The following is a 25,168-nucleotide window of genomic DNA, read 5'->3' as shown; positions in this document are numbered from 1 at the left end:
TCCCTCTCCAAAAAACTCTCCCTGCAAGAGAAGGGGAGAAAGCTGAGTCCTCAAAATGCTGCCTTTTCTTGTCCAGAGCCAAGGAAACACCTGCATATTTTGCCACCTAGTAGCCAGCCTACCATGGGCTCACTCAGTTTTGTACAAGGCAATCGTGAGTGATGAGGGTAAAGGACTTTTCCAATTCCAACATGCTTAAGCATCTTTCTTGAGAGAAAATCTCGAGTGTATATATAAAGGCAATGTAAATTCCCACGGGTCTCAGATACTGATAAGCCTTGCAGGGCACTGCACAATTTTCTCAGCAGTTCCTGCATTTCCTCTACACACCAGTTTGAAGATGAACAGCAGAAGAAGTGTATTGACCTGTCTGCCTAAAGACCTAAGCCCAGAAGAATAACTATGGACTAATTATTCCTCTCCTGCACCAGTGTGAAATGCTTTTAAAGAGCCTCTTGTGATCCTCTTATTTCAGCCACTGATGGCAGAGGAAGACAAGGAGACAGCAGGACAAGGCTGGAGACGGAGTGTCTTATCCATCTGAGGGAAAAAACACCCCAAGCACCCCTCCTCTGGCTAAAGCTGACTGAACCTCCCTATGGAGATGCCATTAGCTGGGTTGCTTCTTTCAAAGCCTCAAAACAATGTGAGCTGAATCTGGGCCTGTAAAAGACATTCTCACACAGCTTTTAGTGACCATGTGTGCAGTGGCGTTAGGTGGTTCTGCACCTCCCCCACATTCCAGGTCCTTAAAACATTTCACCTCAGCTATGTGACCAGCTCTGCAGCCCTCTCCTCCCAGAGCTCTCTCCAGCTTTCTTCTTTTCCTCCCTTTCCCATCCACACCACAACTATATCTGGCCTCACTTACCAGCTGTAATTTTCTTTTCCACAGGCTTGTTTTCTTCCTCTTTTAGAACTGCATAACCCTTTGGGCCTGCCAATTGGAATGAGGGACAAAGAGGTTAAAATAAGGGAAAAGAAATCAGAGATATGCTTTTTTATTTATCATAAAAGTCAGCCTTCTGGTTTAGCCCAGAAAAACCTGGAAATCTAACACCCTTGTCCAGCAGCACTCTTAAATAAGCACAGCCACAGGTACAGTCCAGTGGGAGGAAGGAGCCAGAGCTGCCACCAGCTAATTACCCAGCCCACTAGGAAAGCTGCAACAAGCTCCTAAAACATGTCCAAGGAGAAAAACAACAAAAGGAAATCTGGTGGGGTTGGGAGTTGACAGCGGCAGGGAAGGAATAGGTTATTTCAGGAGGATTAAAAGGTCAAAGGACTCAGTGTGGAGAAGCCAGACCAAATCCACCCAAAGCTGTTAGTATGGGATCATCTGAAAAACAAATCCAGGGGCTAATCCCTCAGCCTGCTCGGGAGAGCAGTGCATGTCAAAGATGTACCCCCTCCTCCAGCTAGGCATGTCCTGCTTCTGGCTGAGCACATGGGATGGCCCTTCATCTGTGGATGCCCATCCCTCTGTGACACCACCTCATCCTTTGTTCCAGCTTTGCTCACTCCTTACATGCAAGCAAATGGAAACCTGTAGGGACAAGCAGGAAGCCCAAGGGTGAATTCTTTGTCCCTATACTAAATAGAAGCACTGTCGCTCCACTCAAAAGGATGGTGCATCTTTGAAGAAAATAGCAAGACTTCCAAGGCAGCTCCTGTTTGCCCAATTAAGAATTTGTTCTGCTTCCTAGCTGCATAGTGCATTTTGAAGAGTTGTGTGACCACCCCAAAGCTGTGAACCTCCCTGGTGAATGTCCTTCACCTCAAAGATATAAAGAGAAGCATCAAGAACCACACCTTACAAATTCAGTGGGGCTTTTCAATTCCAATCCTTAGTACTGCCCTCACACAATATTGCCCTTCATAATGCCCTCATAGTCAAGGGTAGGAGACAGCTCTATACCCTCCATGGCCTCCTTTGCTCCACAGGTGTCTCTTATAGTTGTTCCTGCCAAACACACCACACTTTTCACACTGCTCAGGTTAGCAAAATAGGCTGCAGAGCAGAAAAGAAATAGGCACCTGCTCCTGCTGATGACCCATGAGCACTTCACTTTTCTCTTCGAACACTTCAGTCTGAAGGGTATAGACCTGGTTACATTTCCTTACAGACACAAATTCTCTAGAAGACAGGGCTCTTCAGCATCCTCAAAGAGAAACAACTCGTGGTTTTCTTTGAGATGCAGCTTTGAGAGAGCATGTCTCAGTCAGGTCTGGATGAAGCCTATGTATGAGGTCTGGGTGAACTGCAGACATTCCTATTTGCTGTGCAGGGATCCCTCCACCTCTAGCTGAGTCTCCCTCTCTCAGAGAGAGGGGCCTGCTTTGCTGCATCTGCCGCACCAGGAGGGCACTGATGTGGGATGGGACTGGTGGCATCTCCGGCTGAGCAAAGCCCAGCCCGAGGCTGCTGCTCCCGGCTCCTGGCGCCAGGCGGCAGATCCAGGCACCACCTAGAGGCACTGGGGCTGCGCAAGGCTGGAGAGGTGAGTGCGGCCAGCCCCGGCTCTTTTCCGCAGCGATAACAAGGCAGTATGACGCCTATCACTACAGTTAAGAGCGCCAGCATTCCCATTTTCCTGTTCTTTATTTTATCAAAACAAGTTGATTAGTTTGAACAATAAATGCAAGCCTGGAAGCCCTCAGGGAGAGAAAGCTGTGGGCAAAAGTTAGGGGAGGGGGAATCCAGCCCAGAGCAAAAAGAATCCAGTGGGACAGTTTAACTGGGGTATCTCCATAATCCATGCAAGATGTGCTCAGTTTACCAGCAACTTGTTTTAGGCCCTTTTTTTGGTGAAAGTCTCAGCCTCGATTTTTAGCTATTAAACAAAAGCAGATTTCAGTAATTGCTTGTTGCGGTCATCCACAGCAACACAGCTTTTCAGTCTTGAATAGCTAAGCAGCCTCTCAGGCCAGAACAGACTAGGATTTTGTCACTACTCAGGGAAAATCTATTTCTCTTTTTCCTCCAAAGTCACTTCTTTTGGGAACTTGATACTGAGTTGTGGTATTGATTCCCTGCACTGAACCACCTGGGCTCATCTATCTCCTTGCATTCAGATTACCTCTCCAGAACCTGGTGAACTAGTGCTTTCAGAAAACATTCACATGTCTTAACTTCCTAACACCCTCTCATTTTCTTCTTTCCAGAGTGTTCTTTTTTTTTCTTTTTGCAACATCTTTTTCCTCTATAAACCTGTTACTGGCCCCTCCCAAGTAGGAACTTGAAAAATAATTGCTAGGTCTACAAAGTCAGAGGTGGTTTTGTTTGTTTTGTGCCACAGGGTATGTGACATGAAGTTTATTGCATCACTGATAGTCGTTATTATAATGAAGTACCTGTCCATAATAGGAACTGGAGACAAGCCCCTGGATCTATTTGGCCCTCCAAGTTGCTATTTTTCTACACTTGGTCTCCCTGACCAGGGAGAAACTTTCTAAGAAATGCCAATGGCCACTTTTAAGACACAGAACAGCATCCTATTCAATATTTCTAACATCCTCAGACATGAAAAAAACATCATTAAACCCTTGTGGTGAGAGAACCTCACCTCTGACAGATCTGAATGGAGAGAAGCAAAAATATTTCCTGAAGCCCGTTAGACTAAGATCAAACCTAAAAAAGGAGAAATGTCCTCTGCTCAATGAAGCTCCTGAGCTTTGGATTTTATATGAGAGGGGCACACTCCACAAGAGGTAAGTGGTCTCAGCAGGGTGACCATATGTACCTGTGAGCTCAGAAACATGCATTTCCTTTCTCAGTATTCCCCAGAATGCAATACCTCAAGAGGTGTTTGAAATCCTTCTGTCACCTGCACTTTGTCATGTACTGGCACCCCAGGAAAGGATACACATCCGACCCTGATGCTGCAGACACCCGAGCATGTGCTTAAAGACATTCTCAAAGCCAGTGGAGGTGGTCATGCAGTCAGCATCTCTGAGCACAGGTTACCTGCTCCAATGAGCACTGCAGCAGGGACCTTGCAGTTCCAGCAGCTACATGGATCTTCTGTTGGAGCTGTCTCTCTTGGGTGGCCCTCCATGAATGTGTGTTCTTCCTTGTGCCCAGTTCTAGGGCTTGACTCCCTAATGTTTTTGTCTTTCATACCACTTTTTTGGTTTATGGTGCTCTGGGACTGACTCAAGTGTTAATGTTACATTGCAGAGAGGATGTAGCACTTTGTAATTCCTTCATTGCTTAGCTGTCTTTCTCATGCTGTGGGCCAACGTGTTTGCTCCATGACTCTGGGCTGTCAAATAACCTTTGAGAAAACCATGCCCTTGCTGATAAGACCAAAGAAATGAAAAATGGAAAAAAAAAAAGGGGGGGGTTGGCAGAGCAGTTTCTATTGCAGGCACTAATCAGTGCCTCATTTGGCTACAGTGTACTTTGATACAAGGAAATGCCTGGCAGGTTCACTATCCCAAGGCAGCAGTTCACCTGCTGTAAGTGTTCCTCAGGAGGAGGATGAGGAGACAGAGCTGCAGTTCCACGGACCCTGCGAAGTCTTCTGGGAAGGTCTGCCACTGCAGCCTGCCACAGGGCCAAGCTCCCTGCCCTCCTGGCTGCAGCTTTGGAGATGGGCAGTGCTGGCCCTGATTGCTGATTTCCCAGCATTTCTCACACCACAGAGCCACTTGCAAGGTCCAAGAACCAGCCCTTTACTGCAACTGAGCTTTCACCCATTTATTTCTGTACAGCGCACACACAGCAGTGGTGGCACGGACACAGCAAGCAAGGTCTGGGCTGAAGACAGAAACACAAAGAAACACAGAATGTTTGGGGTTTAAAGAGACCTTTAAGACCATCCATTTCCAACTTCCCTGTCACTTCCAGATCTGGGACATCCACCAGTTCTCCAGGCAACCCATTCCAATGTCTCACCACCCTCATCATAATTAATTTCTTCCTTATCTCCAATCTAATTCTACCCTTGCAGCATGTAATTGTTGTGCTTTTCCTGTCACTACAGGTCTTCATAAAAAGCCTCTCCCCATCTTTCTTGCAAGCCTCCCTTATGTACTGAAAATGCATGCTAAGGTTTCCTCAGAGATGCAAAGATGATTGTTTCCAGTAAAAGTCTCTCTTTTCTACCAGTATTGGAAATCCCACCTTCCCATTGTAAGGAATATCTTACACAATCACAAGCAAACTTCAAGGAAAACAGGATGCTATTTCATTCAAGTATCACAACAGATATTTCTATTAAATGAAAGAGTGGAAAAATTGTGAATAGTAATGGCAGCAAAGGGTAGGTGCCCTCAGGTGCCCTGCTTCTTCCTATTTTCATAACAACAGTAAGTGGATGGAAATGAGACACAGATCTGCTAATGAACATGGCGTAATTTCTCTAGAAAAGGGAAGTGAGGATTCCTTATTTGCCTGATCTTAAACCATTTTCCTGTCAAGATAAGTGGGTTTTGAGAGGATCACTTTGTCTTGATGCTTTTGATTTCCACTTTGCCAGTGGAACAAGAAAGCTGCAAAGAAACAGACAAAGATTTGAACTGTGTCATGTGGCCCAATACAAAGAGGGAAACTCTTTGAATCGTCAAAGGAAGCATGGGTTTTACTTCTCTTTTCCATTGTACAATATAACACATTTTCAAAATTTACTGCCAGCTCCACTTCTTCTGGGAAAAGAGGCTGTTCTGGTAACCAGTGGCTGAATCGAAGTTAAAAAACTTGGTGTCAGGATCAAAATTCTTGAGAAAGGAGGTCTTTCTCTTCTTTGCATTTGGCCTGGATATCTTCCCAACTAAGTTTCATTGTCCTAGAGAAAAGTGTGATTTAAAAGCCCTTTTAAAAACTAGGAATAAAACTATATGGATAGCTAATCACTGAAATGTGTTCAAAACACGATGCTAAACTTCGTTGCAGTCAGGTTGAACCCTCCTTACTATTCTGCCCTCCTAAAACTAAAATGAAACTGCTTTCACTGTCTCAGATGGTGTGAAAGCAACTTAGCTTTGCAGAAAGATGCTTTTCACTTAAAAAGGAAATACATCTGCAAGAATTTGAAGAAAGCTCAGCTGTTCTGTCAGCTGATGCTTTGACCTATATTGTGTGATATATACAGTTCCTATTTTCAAAACATTCATCCTAGACCCATTGTAAGAAGCTGATTGTTCCTGTTGAAATTGAATACAATGCTACAGTTTTATATCATAATCCTGTTAGGAAAGGTGGACTATGTTTGTCTTTAATAATAAGACTTCATTTAAAACAGTGAAAAGATGGTAACTGTTGGGGTCAATTGACACTAGGAAGCAATTTTTAAGGCTCACATGCAGTTATGCCAATGGTAACAGAGTAACTCCAGCTCAGCTAATTGAAACAGGATTAGTCAAAGGATGTTGCATATACACGGCTGGTAGCAATGGCGGAAAAGTCTTCACCACCCATAAACTTTGTCAGAGCACAGACTGGCATTTGCTCTGCACTGCACTGCACCATCAGAGTAAAGTCCCAGGGGATACCTCTCCTACAGAAGCTTCCTCCATTTCAGCTGAATGCCTGCAACTACAATGCTAAATGCTTAGAGAAAACTGAGGAAACTGCAGTGACTTTTTTTGACATAGCAAGTAAACCTCCTTGAAACAGTAAGAACAGAGAGGACTGGCTGCAGGCACTGAGAGACTGCAGTGGAGTCACCGGAGGCATAAGCTCAGGCTGTGACAAGAAGTCAAAATGGAAATGGCTGGTGAAAAATTCCTAATAGAGACATGCCTCAAGGACACTTAGTGAAAGCAGCCAGAAATGCTGACCTCATTCCTATATGCTATTTGTCATATATGTCAAATATCAACATACAGCCCTGTCAGGCATCTTAGTTTTTTAGCTGTTCATGGGAGCCTGGAGACATTTAGAGCCCCTTCAGCTTGCGGTGGTGCCTCATCCCCACACGTTTCCCAGGCACTTGGTGCTGTGCTGGGGAGTGCCGATGCCGCAGGTGGCATGCTCACTTCAGAACAGGCTCGCTCTTGCAGCTAAAGGCAGGGGTGGAGTCTGTAAGGTAACCCTAGCTCAGTGCTGGGGCATCGTCTATCCTCAAGCTGCTATTCCTGTTTTCTTGGCCTTGACAGGTCACAAAATCTCCTTGTCAGTGTCACCAATGAGTAATTGCCATAACAAACCCTGGACCTGTGTGGTCCATATTTTGCCTCAGATGTAGACATTTTAATGTGTACATGTCCCATGTAAAAGAAGAGAGTGTCCCTCTTAATGTCCCTTTATAAATAAGGAGAGTTTCTGAATTTTTTTTTAATTACTGTAGTTAGTCTTGAGTTTCTCTAATCTGTCAGCTTTCGGTGTAATTTGTTCAAGCTGAAAATGTTTAGTGCAATGTTTCCTCACAAAGCAGCCTTCTCCTGGGAGAAACAAGACAGATGAAGACTAGGAACTGCAGCTGGAGAGAGATGATCAACACTTCATCTACACGCAAAATATACTTTGGTCAAAAAGAAAAGACAAGCATATGCCCAAATGGACAAGCAGATATTTAGTGCTAGAAGCACTGGCTTGTAATAAAACTACTTTCCTGTCCATTTTCCTGGCAGTCATGCACAGAAGTGTAGTGCCAAGGGGTTTGGGAACAAAGCAAGTACCTGAAACAGGAGAAAAACAAACCCACACCCATCGCTTAGGCCACATCTAAACCCATGGTGTTTCCTAGCCCATACTCATTTCTCTCAGAAAGAAAAGACAGAAACCAGCAAGCCCGCTCATCAAACCCCAGGCTCAAAACAGAGGGGACAAAGCAGTCATAGAGGGGCTCCATGTTCTTGGCCAAAGGACTGTGCTGTAAAGAAAGTTCAACACCATTCTTGGAACAATGCATTTCTCTAATCACCTTCATTTCAGCAAGGCTTTTATGCACTCAGGAAAGAGTAGAGCCAGACAGCTCTCAGAAATCTACTGATTTGAGTCTTTGGAGACTCATTCAAAGGTGGAGCAGGGCATGTGACAGGTGGAAAAATTAGGCATCAAAAGTCAATTTTATTAATTAATTCAAAGAAGCACCTCTGAGCAAACCACAGGAAGACCTCACAAGTACCTTTTCTGAGCAAAGCAACATAAAATCCAAGTGATGGAGAAATCAAAATAGAAAAAAAAAAAGTTTTGATAAACAAACCTCTACGTACTGGAAAGGCTGACAATGTAGTGGGCAGGATACAGGACATGGGCTCGAGGAACTCAGCTCATTTCTCTCCTCATCAATTTCTGAGGGGATCCTGGACAAGTCACCAACTTGGATTCATCCCCAGCTATCTCTAGACATTAAGAAGAAGATGGTGCCTAAATTTAGGACAGTCAGCACTGTCCTAAATTTAGGCCCTTTTCCATACTCCAGAGGGCAATTCAGACACCAGGTGAACCAAGATGTTAATCTAATTTAGAAACCATATCTGCTGTCTGGTGGTGCAAAAGCACTGTCCTCCATGCTTCAACTCCCAGCTCTGGACACTGGGATGGCATCACTCATTTTTTGACAAGGTTATGGAAAAGTGACTATTATTAAAGAACATGAAACTCTGAAATGCCCTATTGATAGGAACAAGGTATCAGGTAGACCAACTGCTCTTAGTAATTTTCTTCAGAAGATTTTCTAATTGGAAGCATGGGGTTTGAGTTCCTTGCAAGCCAGACTTGCCAAGAAGTAAGTAAACAAACCTGATAAAGCACATTTTCCACTAACTGTTATTTGCAAATAAGTGTTCTGTCATATGCTGCTGTATTCACAGAAGAGGTTGTATACAAAACTAGATCTGGTTTTTTACAACTAACATTTTCTGTTTAATATTTCCTTTTCTTTGCTAAAGCCTTCTGTTGCAGTCCTTGCACTAATCTCTTGTATTTATTGATGGTAATCTTTATGTAGTTAAACTCTTACTTGCATAACTCATTCTTAAGAGGCTGATTATTGATACATGTAACCTTTTACCATCTTTTCACACTTTTAGAAGACATAGTTCATGCTGTCTGTATTTTGAACTTGAGTGATGGAATGGAGCTGAAGACCACACAGACGTATTTCTTTCTCTCTAAAGCAAACTCAAGAGTCCAAGCATAGCTATGAGAATACAACACAGCCCTGTGGGATCAACCCAGCATTTTGTGTCTAACATGGCTGAAGGTGGATGTGTCTGCAAGAGACCAGGCATAAGACAGATTAGGGAATATTCTGGAGAAGAAGCTCTCTAAGATTTTCTGGGTCAGAAATAAGGCCTTTGCCTTTTAACTTCTACTAATGCTGACACTCACATGAGAATTGGGTCAATTAAAAAATTATATTCAACTTAAGCACCACCGTACAAATTGCTTGTAGCGCAAAGGGCAATGGATTGAATTCCTTTGGGGCCTCTGTGTGCAGGGTCCTGAGCTACCAGAGCAGAAATGATCACCCACCTGAGCCACCCTGGCACCTCACAGGACACACCCTCGGCAGTACCAGGCACCTCTGTCACCTCCACAAGGCCTGGGTGGGAGGGCTTAGGTCACCTGCCCATATTCCACCCACGGAGCGTAACCTTTTCCCTTGCTCCTGGTATTCTGTTTGCTTGCTGCCCCTGCACAAGAGCAGATGCAGGGTAAAAGATGGAAACGGAGGAACTGCTACAACTTGCTGGGACAGGGGACAGCCAAGTGCCTCCAGTGCCACTGTGGTTCACTTCAGTGGGAAGTGGACACTCTTTCTCCCACAATATCACAGCAGAGATGGACACTGATGTAAGGGAGAAGTTCCTGTTAAGTCTCACCTAAAAGTTATATGGATTCTTTGTTCCCAGGCTATTTAAGCCTTTCCCTTTTCCCACCTGATGTTTCCCTCATTTTAAAGATGACTTTACTTCCAGGGAAATATTTTCCTGTTGCTTGCAGTTCTTTGTTGTGGAAAGTATAAGTGGGAGGAAGGTTTCACAACAGGTTTCATCCTCTGAAACCTGAATCTCTGCAAACCATCTTACTTGTTTTTCTGACAATAACGATTTTAGCCCTGGGAGAAACTGTGAACCTTGCTCAGTAAAGTTGGTTTTCTCATCTATTTCAGCTCTAAGCAGAGTTTGATTTTTGTATTTTAAATGGTATCTAGTCACTGCCACATGGTGTCAGGACGTGCATGGTCTGGAAGAGCTTTCTGATAGAGGCTTTCCTCCATCAAGGGTCATATAGCTGCAACTTTCCTCCCTTGATTAAAGGCAATTTTGTATATGGAGTGAATTTTGGAAAGAAAATGATCATTGGTGGTATTAGACAGGATCTGTTTGGGCCACATGTTACAAACATGTAACATGAGGTTGCTGGATCACTGGCTGTCATCATTCCTCTCCTCAGCACTTTAATAAGTCCACAAGTGTATTGTGAGACAGGAACCCATGTCCTTTGCTAAACCTCACTAATTGGGCATGGGGAGAAATGAAGAAATTTGGTTTGCAAGAAAATAGACTTCAGCCCAAGGACTCTCGCAGCTGTAAGGAGAATTAAATACATTATAGGGCTGGGTAGTGATAGAGAGAATAAGGTATTTTCCAAGAGCTCAAATTATCATGGAATCCTAGAATGGTTTGGGTTGGAAGAGACCTTTAAGATCATTCATTCCAAGCCCCCTTCCACTAGACCAGGTTGCTCAAAGTCCCATCCAACTTGGCCTTCAACACCTCCAGAAACTGAGCATCCACAGCTTCCCTGGGTAATCTGTTTCAGTGCCTTACCACCCTCACAGTAAAGAACTTCTTCCTATTCTAAACTCACCCTCTTTTCAGTGCACAGCCATTCCCCCTTGTTTTATCACTACATGCCTTTTTAAAAAGTCTCTCTCCAGCTTTCTTGGCCCCCTTGAGATATTGAAGGGCTGTTCTAAGGACTCCCTGAAACCTTCTCTTCTCCAGGCTGAAGAACTCTCTCAGCTTGTCTTCATAGGAGAGGCGCTACAGCCCTCCAAGCATTTTCATAGCCTCCTCTGTATTTGCTCCAACAGGTCCATGTCCTTCCTGTGCTGGGAATCCCAGAGCTGGATGCAGCATTCCAGGAGAGCTCTCACCAGAGCAGAGTAGAGGGGCAGAATCACCTCTCTTGACCAGCTGCACACTGCTTTTGATGCAGCTCAGAATACAGCTGAATTTAGGGGCTGGGAGCATATGTTGCCAGGTCACATGAAGCTTCTTATCCACCAATGCCCCCAGTCATAGAATCACAGAATCACAGAATATGCTGAGCTGGAAGACTCCCATCAGAATCATCGAGTCCAACTCCTGGCCCTTGCATGGGACACCCCAAGAATCACACCTGAGAGCATTGTCCAAATGCTTCCTGAGCTCTGTCAGGCTTGGTGCTGTGATCACTTCCCTGGGGAACCTGTTCCAGGGCCAAACCACCCTCTAAGTGAAAAAAAACCCCAAATCCTTCTCCTCGGTGCTGCTCTCAATCCATTCATCTCTCAGCATGTATTTGGGATTGGGATTGCCATGACACCTGTTCAGGATCTTGCACTTGGCCCTTCTGAACTTCCTGAGGTTTGCACGGACCCACCTCCCAAGCCTGTCAAGGTCCCCTCTGCATGGCATAGTCAGCTCTTTGATTTGCATGTTATGTAAAAAATTTTCATTTTGTATAAAAATGGGGCATGGGCAGATGGGACAGCCCCTAAGAGGAAAGTAAGGTGCAAGAGGGGCAGTGAGGGAAGTAAGGGGACAAGTTATATAACTTTCATTTAATTGAGAATAGTGTTTCAAATCAGCAGAAAACAGCATGTTGCTCCCCTTGTTCCCTAGACAGAAAGGCAGAGTTCTACAGTCTCCTTTTATTGTTTTGCTGATAAGCAGGCATTTCACATTTCTGACACTAAACAAAATGTCCTTTAGAAAAGTCAGTGCCATGGACTTTTCCAGCTGGAACGTTACAACCACAGCCTGGCTGGCCAGCTGAGTTTTTGCTCTGTAACACAATGTCTCAGGGGTGGCTGCCCAAGGTGCTCCAGCTACAAAGGGACTGCTCCTGGAGCAGCCAGCTTCAGCTCCTGCTTCCACCCTTGTCCCCATGGGCAGCAGTGCAAATACGGTGCAAACTTCCCAGCTCTTGGGGTGATCTGTCTTGGTGTGCACTGGGATGACTCGTGGAGTACCTGACTTTGTGCTTCCATCCTGCAAACTCTGACTGCTACCCAAAGTTTAGTCCTCTCCAGCAGATTTTATAAGGCCCCTATTGTGACCCCTACTGTTGGACTTTAAACAGCTTTAAAGTGAGCAAATTTTCCTTCTTTGATTCCCAAAGAGTATTTCTGCATGGCACAAAGTTGATCTTGTTTTCAGTGTCCAAGTAGGGGTCAGGATTACCCTTTCCTGGGGAAACCCACCTCCTGGCCCGGCAATTCCAGCGGCCTGAAGTGACCCATGCAGGCCACTGGTAACAAATGGAACAAAAGTTTGTTTTTGCATTACTCAAGCAACGAGAATAGCAACCAGAATAGCTCGATTCTGGTTAGTCTCAAGATCTGAAAGTGGAGCTATCAAAAATCGCTGAATCAGAGGAAATGGACCTCTGACAACAATAATATTTATGAATTCTTATGAAAATTTGCTGAAGATGTTTTTGTTATTTAAAAAAAAAAGGTAAAAAGAACACCATCTTCAGAAGTGCCTGCGATATGTTTGTGCCTTGTTACTCAGAGGAAACATGCATGCTGTTTTTGTCAGCTAACAAAATACTTTCTAACAAGATATTCTGACAAGGCTGAAAATATCTTACACCAATGTGAGTCATTTTGGCTCCAAGTGCACATCTTAGGAAAAGGAATCTCAGGAAAAAAATTTAAATAAGCACTGGCATGAAAGCCAGTCTTTAAGTGACAGGCCTGGAAAGGCTTCGCATATTTGTACTCAATACAGAACGATTGCTATCTTTCAACCGACACAGCTGCTTCACATTTTGTGCTTTTTGAAAATTTTTTTTTTTTTTTTTTTAATGTCGAGAAAGAAAAAAGTCACCTAGTTTCTTTCCTAACTTTTGAACTCCGATAAAGTTCATTACTTCGGAGGGCTGTGATTACTTTTTTTATGTAGCTGTGTGACCCCTGCTGGCAGATTCTTATCATGACTGCAGCAATTCAAACACATATGTACAGATACTTTGGCATTCCGGTAAATCCTGCCCTACATACACAAGGAGACATAATACACAAGACGATATAATCCCTGCTCTGGAAAATAAACTCCTACGCTGGAGAGGTGTGAACAAAAACCATTGTACAACCCAGCTTTCTCCACTCACAGATATTTACAGGACAGTTTTTAGAATACCTTTGATAAATAGATATGACCATCTCAGGATGGGGCCACTGGTGTTTATTCAGCATAATGGTCTAAATGTTCATTATTGCTCGGAAAGCCCCCACACTTCATCCTGTTAGAAGCAGGGAGGTTACACCGAGGAAAGGATTAGTCTCCACTTGCATTCCTTTCTTGTACTCCTTCTCATGCCATCTGCTAACATTCATTGTGGCAGAGAGGACACCAGCTAAATGGACCTTTACTCTGACTCAGCACGGCTGCAGACAGTCTGTCCGCTGTGATACAGTGGCACAGTATAATTTGATACTTTAAAAAAACTGGCCATTCACCTGCCAGACCACAATGCAACTTGCACTTAACAGTCCCGCTCTTTGTGATAGCCAAGGTCATTTCTATTATTACAGCACAGTGCACGGAAATACCACAAATACCAAGAGAGTCTTATCTATTTATCATAGGTGAAACTGGCACGCTTTGCAGCGTGACGGCTCCACAGCGGATCACAGGCACTTTGAGTTCACTTAATTAAGTTTATAGACAGGGGCTGGCTCCCTCAGTTGGGACCTCAGTGGATTCCATGCATGTCTATATCTGTGATGGCAATGCTGCACCCACTCCTCAAGGGTCCAGCTTCCACACTGACTCTGCTCTTGGACAGATGGCTGAAAACACAAACATGCCAGAAAAAAGACGTTGTTAGAATTAGCGGTGAGAGCCATAGGCAAAGAGCAGGCACAGATCTTCCTCCTTCCCTCCCTACCTGGCTTTAAACACGTGCTCACACCTAAAACACCCTGGTTTTAGCACCTTGCCCTACCATGGCAGAAAAGGGAGATAATACCCCAATGCTTCACCGCTGCTGCCAAACCCAAACCTCCTGAGACTCCAGAGCCCACCGGACAGGGTCTGAGGGGAGGAGCAGGGCAGGGTCCAGCGCAGTCAGGCATCCATCATCCCGCGTAAGGAACCCGTGTGTCCCACAGCTGGGTTCTCCCCAGGGCAGTAGCAAGAGCAGCAGGTGGAGCCCAGAGCCCCGAGCCCTGAAGCCTTGAAGCGGTGAACCTTGAGGCCCCGCAGCCCTGAAGCCCTGAGCCTTGAATCCCTGAAACACTGAAGACCTGAATCCCTGAATTCCTGAATTCCCAAATCCCCGAATCCCGGAGCCGCCCTCAGGCGCGAGGCGCGGGCAGGGCGCCCCCTGGCGGCTCCCGGCGCGCCCCTCCCGCCCCCGGGGCGCCCCCGGCCCCCCTCCCGCCGCCGCCGCCGCCGCCGCCGCCCCCCGCTCTTGAAGTTTGCAGGCGATTTCCTTTCCAGCCCCGGCCTTATCTCGGCCCGCACGTTGCCGCGCGGTGACTAATAGGAGAATAACATTGTCTCGGGATAAAATAGCGCCGGGGCTGTTTACCCGCTCCATGGGGGTTCGCTATAAAAGGGCGCCGGGGACCGCCGCGCCAGCCAGACGCGCCGGGGCGCACCGAGCCGCGCCACGCAGGGCACCCGCCACAGCGCTCCGTGCTCACGCCGGGACACACTTTCTCCGCTTTTCCCTCGCCTTTTATTGATTTTTACCCCGTTTCCCCTCACTTCTTCCATCCGCCCTCCGCCGCCTGCTATGGATTACTGCCACATGATCGTCTCGCTGCTCTTCGTGCTCTGCCCGGGGCTGCTGCCGGCAGGTAGGTGCCGGTCCGCTGCCGCTCCCCTCCGCCCGGGACCGACCCCGCGGGAGGCTGCGGGGTCGCAGCGGGGCTCCGGGGAGGGCTGGCCGAGGGATGCAGCGGGAGGGGATGCGCGGGTGCCTTGCCTTGCCTTGCCGCGGGTGCTGAGCTCTGCCGCTCCCTCCCTCCCGCAGCCCCCGGAGCCGAGGTGGACGCCGCGCCGCCCCCCGCCGCCGCCGCGCACCGCCGCGCCCGGCGCTGCTCCTGCTCCTCGCTGATGGACGAGGAGTGCGTCTACTTCTGCCACCTCGACATCATCTGGATCAACACCCCCGAGTGAGTGGAGTGGAATGGAGGGGTTTCGGCAGTTCCCCAGTGCCGGGTTCTCCTGTGGTTAGGAAGAAAGGGAGGGAGGTGTGAAGGCGAAAATTAAGAGCCACAACCCCCCTGCAGAGATGGGAAGGGGAGGAAGGAATAGTTGTTTGCACAGTTTATCCTACTGCTTTACCTTCCTGCTCCTACTTTTCTGGCACATGCAGCAACGATACTGTTCACCAGAAGAAGGCAAGCAGGACTGGGCCACCCAGATCGGGCAGATAGCTCCTAATAGCCCTAGCACACCTGCCTACCTAAAATCTGAGCAGCAGAATTTCCTTTGGGTGCTGCTCAGCAAAGGCTGCAGGATACTTTTCACTATGAATCAGAATCAGACAAAATGCCAAAGGCATGATTTTGCCAGCCTGAATTTGAGTGGTTTTCTTTCTGACAAGTTAGGAGGTTGGAAGGAATACTTTGACTCTGGGTGGCTCTAGCTGCCTTTCACTGCTCTTTGCTGCAAATTAATGCATCCCACGTGTTAATAGGATTATGCACAGTATCCATTTCTATACTCTCCTCACCAAAAAGTAGTGAGCCGGAGGCTCACCTAAGGCTGCAAACACTGCAACATTGACATTTCTTCTGCTGCTGGGTTTCCTCTGAGAGAGAATCTGTTCTTCACTTTTACTGCTTCTCTCAGTGTTGGCAGTAGCCAAAGTTCAAAGAGATGAGGTTTTATTGCTTTCTATTGCACAGGGAGGCACAACAGCCTTGTGAAATCACAATTAAAAGGTCATTATCCTTGTCAGTAGCCATGCTAATGAATATGTTGCAGGATCATCAGAAGCATTTGCATGGAAACTGTGACTAACAAGGCATTCCCTATCCCACAACCTTTCCTCATGCAATCAATGCCGTCGATAAGATTGCCCAAAATACCCCATAGTGTTTTGAAGCCACAGAATTATTTAAATGGCTTTCATGTTGTCTCTTTGATCATAGGAAGACTGTTCCATATGGTCTCGGCGGCCCTGCTCGACCCAGAAGATCACTGAAGGACATGGTGCCGGAGATGCTCGCTGAACCAAGCAGCAGATGCCAATGTGCCAACCAGAAGGACAAGAAATGTCTGAACTTCTGCCAGGCAGGCAAAGATTTCTGGTGCGTCTCTTGTTGCTACTCTTTAAAAGGCAATGCATGTGAAAGGGATGGATTGTGGTGCACTTACTCATTTTGGCACTTGCTGAGCGAATGCTCTTCCCCAAAGCCTTGCCTCCTACCTGAGTGCTCCCACTTCTATGATACACACTATGGCTTGGCCCAGAAAGATTGCTTATTACATGCCTTGAGAAGTGGTTGATGAGATGCCTCACCTTGTGGACTGCAGACTTGGTGCTTTTTTTAACAGCAGCACCTTTTCCCTTTTAACAGGGCTCAGTCCACCGTGGAGAAAACCTCACAGCACCGCATCAAAGCTGGCAGTTGCTTTGGACCCAAATGCATGAACCGACAGCTTGTTGACAGCAAGAAAATGAAGCGGTGAGTTTCTTCTCATCCCGTTGTAGTTCCCCGGAGCGGCAATAGAGAGCACAGTTCACCTGCCTTCGGGTCATCCTGGGCTTAGCTGGTGGTTTCAGCCTGACAGTTATGGAGGAATCAGTGAGGATATTCTGAGGGCTTTTCTTCATGCTCTGGGTTTTTAGCTTGTGAGGATATGGGTGCTGAGCTCAGCCCGCTGTCTGTCCTCTGCTTGCATTCAGTGCTCAGCCATAATCCTATGGAAAAGTATGGAATACAGAAGTTTGCCTGTACTAAAGAAGACTCTTTAGTGCTCCTTTCACAAGTAGAAGAGGACTTATGGGAGCAGGCAACCTGATGATATTGAACGAGACTTGGGCCCTGGAAGCCTTAAATAATTTTTTTGAAAGCAGGGCTTGCTTACTTACTTGAAAAATGCACCTATTCATTGGAAATAGGATCAGGTTTACCTAAAAGAAACAACACAGGAGAAACATAAAAAACCACTGGAGACCTCCTGACTGGCTACTTAAGGAAGTCTAGGGCATCTATATTTGAGTGAATATTTTAATTTAATGTTTGCATTGAAATTATGAATACAACATTTCAAGTATCTTAAGTTATCCTCATTCTGAGGTATAGCAAACAGCAGTTTATTAGGATCCCACGGTAGAAATCTAGACTGAGGTTTATTTAAGCAAAAACTAAGTTTTTTCACTCTACACATACATCTCCATTATCACAATGCTAAATGTACATTTCTTGGTTTTGCAGGCTGGAAGCCATTGGTAACAGCATCAAAGCCTCCTTCAGTATCGCAAAGCTGAAGGCTGAGCTCCAGAAAGGGCGAAACCTCAAACACAACAGGGCAAGCAAAAGGCAAAGCATCCGGGAGAGCCTGAAAGCATCCTAGTGGGGAGATCACCAGAATCCTTCTCTGCAACGCTTGCTGACAAAGCATCGCAAAAACTGCCTTGACTCCAACATTCCTCGATGGCCAAGGGCCCCTCTGTCCCAGTGTTTGCACAGTGGAGCAAAGTGCTAAGGAAGTCCTGTATTTGGAGATATAAAGACAAAGGATTTTGTCATTTTGGAATTCAGGTGGATGGGTAGAAGGGCTGAAGGGAAAGCTGCAGTAACATACATGAAAAGCCATCTGTCTGAAGAAACCTTTGAATACTCCTTCTGGAATGTTACCCATCAACTGAGCAGCTTTTGGGGTCTACAATAAAAGCATCTCACAAGGAAGACCTCACAGATGTGCTTAGCAAGGACAGAAAGCAAGATCTGAGTGTACAAACTTCAAAGAACTCTACCTTATGATTAAAATGCAAAAATGAAAGCCACAGTTCTACTTTAATCAGGACTTACTGCATATATACATGTCTACCTCGCATACTGTTTGTTGCACTCCTGCTAGAGTATTTTTACACCTTGTTATTGCCTTTACTAATCAGCTGCAACCCTTTGCCTTTTTTCAGAAGTCTAGTTTACTTGTACAACCAGAGTTATCTGAATGTGGGTTAGGCACTCTGATTGTTTGCATAGTCAAAGTCCTTTGGCTTTGGATACCAAAGGACCCTTCAACATAAAATAAAAGTTATCGAGGACACTACTAAGTTTCCCATAACAAGGATATCTGGTCAACTGAAGTTCTAATTATAGAGGTTGTTGTGTCTTGCATGCTACCAAAAATGCACTGAAGTGGGGATGTACCAGACCCTCTTGCAAGATTTATTCAGGGCCTTGTTTGGTGGAAATGCATTGAGACAAAGGGTTGTTTTGAATTAAGTCAAAAGGCTAATATTGGGTGAATGTTTATAGCAGTGAATTTGTTCACATTGTTGAATTTGCAGACAAGTTGAATCTTATGTGCTTATTTTTGTGTCATGTATTTATATTCACACAAGTTCTTCATTATATTTACCATGTTGAATACACATTGAAGTAGGCCATATTGGTCTATGCATGTTTTATGTATTTCTGTATGAAATTGGGAAATGCTTTATGCCTATCAAGGTAAATATCTTCAGAAATAAATATTTTTAATTACTGTATTGGCTTGTTTTTCCTTAGTCTATGGCTCTGTGGTCATGGAGGTAGATTGCCCCATGTACAAAGCTGACCCAGGTGAAGTGTGTGCACATAATTGCCTTTCTATCAGATAAGCCACATCACAGCAAAGTTTGTGCCAGATGTGAGACAGCACATGACACTTGTTCTAGCTGCAAGACTGCTCATCAAATTTTCATGACAAATTCTAAATTGGTCAAATGAATTTATCCTGGAGCAGTCTTCTCACGTGTATGATGTAGGTGTACTACAGCATTAAAATATGACAATAAGGATTTGGATATGGATGAACTAGAAGGGGAAATGTGCACACTGGAACACTTGTGGGCTGTATCAAACTAGGAAATGTTACTTATTACCCTGCTATACTAAAATTTTCAGCCCATTCCATGCAAGGTAAGGGTGGAGATCTCAATGGGGCCCAAGCCCAGGAAAAATTGAGATCAATAATTATCTTTTTTACATGTCTCAAAATATTGACTTTAAATGGCTATACCTAGAGAGATGTTTAAAGCAAATAAATTGATTTAATAAACTCTGATTTGGTAGGGAAAAAAATAAAGCACAGGAGTTAATCCAAGGATAAAACTGAGTGGTTTGGGTTTTCTTAAAAACAGAACTTAACAAAGAAGTACAATACAAGGAGTGTGACCCAAACACAGCAGTAGTCATGACTGAGAATTTCTGAAATTGTTCTGGATTTCTTGTCAATATTCATAATATTGACAGGCTAAAATAATGTTTTGTTTGCACTGCTCTGCTATGTTTTAGAGCAGTAATTCAGTGGGGAAATGACATTGCTGGCAGTCTTGTACTGACAGGAGTGCCTGGTCCAGGCAGTGGGAAGGAACTGGGAGCCCCTGTGCTTCTGCAGGGCAGGCTGCAGCCCCCAGAGCTATCCTTTGATCTCTGCATCACCAGCACTGACTGCTTGGGATGTGCCTGGATCAGTGACCTCTGTCAGGTATGAAGAGACCTCACTAATGCTCCCTGGTTTTCCATTTCTTGCCCTACCAGTGGTTGCCTTTGGCAGGGAAAATAAACAAGCAAGTAGTTGAGATGCTGCCTCTCACTCAGCCAAAGTGGCAGATGAGCAGCTGGTGTGGGACGCTCCTGATAGTGAAGGGGCTGCACATCAGCATCCCCATCCCAGTAGCTCCTGTTTTCTCTCCCAGGAAAGATTGTGGGGAGACGATCAATCCTGGGAGTGGGGGAGCATTGCAGCAGTGTCTGTGCTGTTATTAAGGCTGGTTATTTGGATTTTCTATGTGGCTGGCCTAAATGATGCTGTGGATGGGCTTTAGTAGCCCAAATTCCTGGCTATCTGCTTAAGAGATTCTTGGGAGACCATCCTAAAAATAAACGTGTTCCTTCTAAGGTTTACTCTGTTCATGCCTGGAGTCAAAAGCTGGCTTCCATTCTCCTTTCCTTCCCAGTAAGCTGCATCTGCTGCTTGCTCATGCTGCAGCTTTGTGTAGGGATGGGCACTCTGGCCTTTTGGCATGCCACGGGTTCAGCTTGGTCCCCAGGGTCATGCAAAGAAAAAGCCTGAGCCTCAATGCAAAGAGCACGAAGGGATAAATTGCTCTGATGGCAGGGGCTTGCAGGCTTTCAGAAGAGTGGCAGGAGCTGTTTCATGCTGCCCAGCTGGCTTCAGGGACCTTCTGGTGTGCAGCAAGGGTGGAAGGGGATGCGTTGCTGCTTCTGCGTGCCACTCTGCCCCCCATTTGCCTTGTGGCATTGGAGCATAAACTGCAGCTTACCGTGGTTTGCATTAATGATCTAGACTGAAAAAGCAGAGTTCAGCAGTCTGTTTGTCTCACTGAACAAGCAACAGGGAACATGAAGCATTTTATCTTAACTCTGGCTCACATACAAGTACCAGGGTCTGTCCCAGAGGTTTGCTCCTTCTCAAAGCTCTGTGAGAGAGAGAGATTCAGTGACTTAGGCTACAGCCCCTGGTGAGAAAAGAGAGGCATAATATGTGCTGGGATTTATGGCACCGAACACAGAGCAGTGTAAAAGTACATTCTTACTTATAATAAACGAACTGAGTAAAAAAATGTTCTACCTGAAGCCAAAGGAAACATTGTGCTGACTGCAGAGGCAAGGCTGCAGAGTCAAAGCTCTTGGTCTTCTAACTAACACTAATCTTAGTGCCCTGAAAAAGGGAACCTTTCATGATCATGATCTATCTCCTTTTTAAGTGAGAGGTTCTTCTAATCCAGGATGAAATTTGAGAGGCATAAAGGGAAGTGTATAGGGAAGAGGGACACCACTTTCCAGTGTGGCCCAAAATACACCTGACATATGACTGAAATTCCATCTCACACTGAGAGCAAGGAAAAGCTCCATTCCTGACCTGTTTTCAAAGTATATCTCCCTCCTCTGATATTTCCTGGGTTCAGGATGGCCATTTCTGGAATTGGAAAGTTTCACAGGAAAAGACAAGTATTCTCCAAAATTAGGCTTGCTGTACTTATTTTTATTCAATTCTGACTGTAATTCTTTCTTTCTCAGCTGGTTTATTTTCATTTTCTCTGGATAAAGGCTGTTTTGACTATAGATCAAAACAAGGTATACAATAAAACAAAGCTTTGACGTGTGAGTCAGGCTTCAAGTCAGGAAAATACTACAATGCTACTGAAATTCTTTCCATCTTATCTACATAATTCTGACCTAATTTTTCCAGAAATGGCAACCCTAATCTGTACCACATTATCATGCAGGATGTCCTAATGTTGCCTATAGAAGTTACCAAATACCAACCTCTTTGTTCATGTTTCCTTACATTAGGATAAATTTAGCCACCAAAACACATTTCTATATTTGCAAACACAGAATGACTGGATAAACCACTGTTTGAATGCTATCTGGTGTTTACTCTTTTCACACTCAACTGTTTGCCTCTGTGTATATAAAACCATATCAATTTTTACTTGGCCTGCATCAAGGCACTATTATTAGGCTCCTTGGGTAGAAATCCAGCTTCCATCCTCAGCCAATATCTTTATTTAATGTACTGTTCTTCCTTCGTGACCTAGGAGACAAAAGGACCGACTTTTTGATTAATTAGAGGAGAATGCTGGGAAGCTGTGGTGCTAAGTGTAAGTATGCAGAGAGACAGAAAGCTGCAGATAAAGTACAAAGATAGTGGCAAGATCGTTTTTCCTGAGGTAAACATCGTGCAAACGACATTTCAGAACCGTAGCCAGGATGAGTGTTCATGTCTTTCTTTATTTTATATCTCTGATCAAATCTGAGCTAGGTGAAAAATGGTAGGGAAGCCTATTTTGCTCAATATGGTTAAACAATCAGTTGGTATGTCTTAGTGCCTGGGACAGGCTCCTCTGCTCTGATCAGGTCAAGGAGACCTGAGTTCTGCATGAAGTCCACTGGGCCAGCCAGCCAGCCAGCCAACAATTCCCTCAGCTCTAGAGGCATCACTTCTGGCAGTGCAAATGAGAGCAGAATTTGACCCAGAAGGGCTTCCTTCTGTCTGGTATTGCCACACTGGGGACAAACAGACACTGGTTTGCTGATGCTAGCACAGGTCTTTAGTGGCTCTTTGTTTTCTTGGGCTGGGTTTAGATGGGTTTTGTTTTTATTTGGATGGGGTTTTTTCCTCCCTGAAAGCATTTGATAGTAATAAATTAGATAAATATCACTTTGGTAAGTGATAGGGCAGTTTGCCTCTGGCTCAAAAAAGCTGCATTCAGAAATGGATGAGCCTCATGGAGTTTGTGGTTTCATTGACTTCTCCAGCTATTTTGGGGGCTTACATCAACTGTAATTCAAGCCCACACTGTTGTTGTTGTTGTGTTTCTCTCCAAGGAAAGAAAGTAAAAAAAACAACCCTAAAAGGAACTTTTTTCCTAGCTAGAGGAAAAATGTACATTTGTGCCAGTCACCAGAGACAAATCCAACTTCTAATCTGGCAAGAAGAAAGCAGCACTGTATTTTTGGTCGTATAGGTTTGATTTACATCCTCCTCTGCTTTCTCCATCTCTTTTCACAAACACAATTTAACCCAGGACTTGATGAAATATCCATCATGAAAAAAAAAGGAGTGCTCTAAGGACTTCTTGTGCAGAGGTAGTCACATGTATTGAATGTTTTGATGGGCAAGAGCTTCTCCTCTTGTCATCATATCTTCCTTTCAATCCTATTGTTGCAAGAGATTGTCTTTTGTTTCGTATTTTAATCTTCCCTTATTTCTAGCAGGAGTATAAAGCAGTGATATTCACAAACTAGACAGCAAACTAAAGCAGAGAAGTTGGACAAATGGTGTGTGCCTTATTCTTATCAGAAATGTGTAGGCCTTTAAGGTGTGGATTTGCCTGTGGGAGGATTTCCCTCGAGTTCCATAAACAAGCACAGAACGAGAACCATGACATTATATGTGCTGGAGAGGTGCCTTGAGAGTTCCCTGTGGGTTTTCCCCTTATGATTGTACCTCTCATGTCACCTCAAAGGAGACTCTCTTTCCTTGCACATGGGCTGCCCAGCACATCCATCAGGCATTTAACCTAATTATGCAGCCAGGCAAGCAGGAATGAAAGAACCCATGCTGCTGGAAGGAGGGATCAATGCTGGGCTGATCAGAGCCTGCAATGCTCAATGACGATGCCAGTGTGCCCTTTTGGGGACAGGAGAAGGGTGGCTGCATGTCACAAGCCACACCAGCAGCCCTGATCAGTCCTCTGGAAATGTAAACCTCCCGTCCCACATGGCTGCATGTTCCACATGGGGGCTGCTTTGCTGTGCCAGCTGCTCTTTCCATAGGCACCATCTCAAAATGACCCCACTGGTCTTATCAGTACCTCACAGCATATTTTTCTGAGAAAGCATCTCAGCTGGGAGTGCTGTCCAGTCATCCCAGCTTCCCTGTAGATGGACTAAACTGGCATTATTCAGGAGAGTTTGGAGGAACAGCCCTGATTTCACCAGCTGAAAGGTTTTATTGTATCAGTCATGCAGCAATAGCCTACAGATATGAAATTCACAGACACCTGCAGCAGACATCCATGTTTCTTCCATGTTTTCATAAGAAGAACATTTTCTTAGTTTTCCCAGAAATTTTAATCCACTATCTTTCTAAAATCTTATGGCTTTTCCTGAGGACTTGGCCTGCTGTTTTTCCTTCTGCGTCTCTGCTAACCATTATGTCATTCTCGGTACACATCCAGCTGGACACTTTGCAGCTATGTGCTTTCCAGTGGCTTCCAAATGTGCATTAAAGCTGTTAATTTAATTTCACTTCACCCTTAGTCTGCTTCGTCATGAGCACAAGGACGTCTTTCACCTGGCTGAAAAGCAAATTGTTCATGAGCGCCGTCCTTTGCCCTGAATTGGCAATAGATTATAGATTGCTGGTTCTGGTGTTGACCCTTTAGGCAAGTCAGAAAGTTGGCTAGATATTACTATACAGTAAAAAAATGTATTCTTTGAACTAACCACTTTCTGCCCAGCAATTATTTTCTCCAAAGATGTTTCTATAAGTGCCTATACATGCACAGGGTTCAACTTTCTAAGCAAGCTACAGTCTTTCCTTTATTTTTGTTTACACAAGTATTTCTGTGCTGTCCCTGTTACCAAACACAACTTTTGTGAGCTGCTTCTGTATGAAGCTCTGATAGTAGCTATTTTTTCAGCCTGTGTTCCCTGAATGTCTGAAGAACCATGAAATGTGATTAAGGGATGTAAGTCATATGTACTTTAAAACAACCTGCATATGTGAAATTCCTGGAACAGTTTGCACTTCTACTGGATATTCTTTGGTGGCCCATATTATAAATTAACTAAACTGGTGGTTATGCACAGAAAGTAGATTAGAAAAAAAAGTTGCAAAATGAAGCTGTCAGCATAGGAAAGTTCAGGATTGAGTCCCACCACATAGCAAATACGAAAGGTACTGTTCTTAAAAGAATGTGATTGTATAAATACATTATCAGGTGTACGTGATCAGGTACATCAGGGGAAATCCAAGGCATTTATCAACCTGGCATGTGTGCTTGTAGGCAGCAAATGTGTGCACATGCAATGTAGGGTATTGCAATGAAGGTCTTTTCAATGTTGTACAACACATTTTGGATCTACTCCCCATTGTCAGAAGAATCCAGAATCAAAGGGCTCTCTGCCTTGGTATCTGTCTTTTTTATTGCCACTTAAACTATCAGAGTGCTCGTCAGTATAGCCAAATTCTGTAGGTGCCCTTGCAAAGGATGCTTTGTAAAGTGTGCAGCTGCTCTTAACACCTGCACCAGGCACTGCTACACAGAATGGCTGCTTTTGCTCAAGCT

The 25,168-nt window shown here is 44.8% G+C and overlaps 1 protein-coding gene and 1 long non-coding RNA gene across 2 annotated transcripts in view; one reads left to right on the top strand and one right to left on the bottom strand.

Moving 5' to 3' along the window:
- The window catches only part of LOC118684274 (uncharacterized), a 51,208-nt gene extending 36,269 nt beyond the window's left edge, over positions 1–14,939 (bottom strand). The window contains exons 1-2 of the long non-coding RNA XR_004979796.1: positions 14,869–14,939; positions 872–937 (exon numbers count right to left, since the gene is read on the bottom strand). This is a non-coding gene — a long non-coding RNA (uncharacterized LOC118684274). The remainder of the gene's footprint in view (positions 1–871; positions 938–14,868) is intronic.
- EDN1 (endothelin 1) lies at positions 14,733–18,850 on the top strand. Its single transcript, XM_036379060.1, has 5 exons — positions 14,733–14,975; positions 15,152–15,293; positions 16,278–16,436; positions 16,707–16,814; positions 17,568–18,850. Exons 1-5 carry the CDS (start codon positions 14,912–14,914, stop codon positions 17,704–17,706), a joined length of 612 nt encoding a protein of 203 aa, XP_036234953.1. The 5' UTR covers positions 14,733–14,911; the 3' UTR covers positions 17,707–18,850.
- The last annotated feature ends 6,318 nt before the right edge of the window (positions 18,851–25,168 follow it).

This window comes from Molothrus ater, chromosome 1 (assembly GCF_012460135.2).
Source record: "Molothrus ater isolate BHLD 08-10-18 breed brown headed cowbird chromosome 1, BPBGC_Mater_1.1, whole genome shotgun sequence".
Lineage (NCBI taxonomy): Eukaryota > Metazoa > Chordata > Aves > Passeriformes > Icteridae > Molothrus > Molothrus ater.
Note: the sequence above shows the minus strand (reverse complement) of the source record. Positions and strands in the feature narration are given on the sequence as shown.

Bases quoted from the DNA above. Each gene is read 5' to 3' on its own strand.
- EDN1 (XM_036379060.1), top strand. From the start codon at position 14,912: ATGGATTACTGCCACATGATCGTCTCGCTGCTCTTCGTGCTCTGCCCG. The intron at 16,437-16,706 runs GTGCGTCTCTTG...CCCTTTTAACAG, and splicing joins CAGGCAGGCAAAGATTTCTG to GGCTCAGTCCACCGTGGAGA. The intron at 16,815-17,567 runs GTGAGTTTCTTC...TTGGTTTTGCAG, and splicing joins GACAGCAAGAAAATGAAGCG to GCTGGAAGCCATTGGTAACA.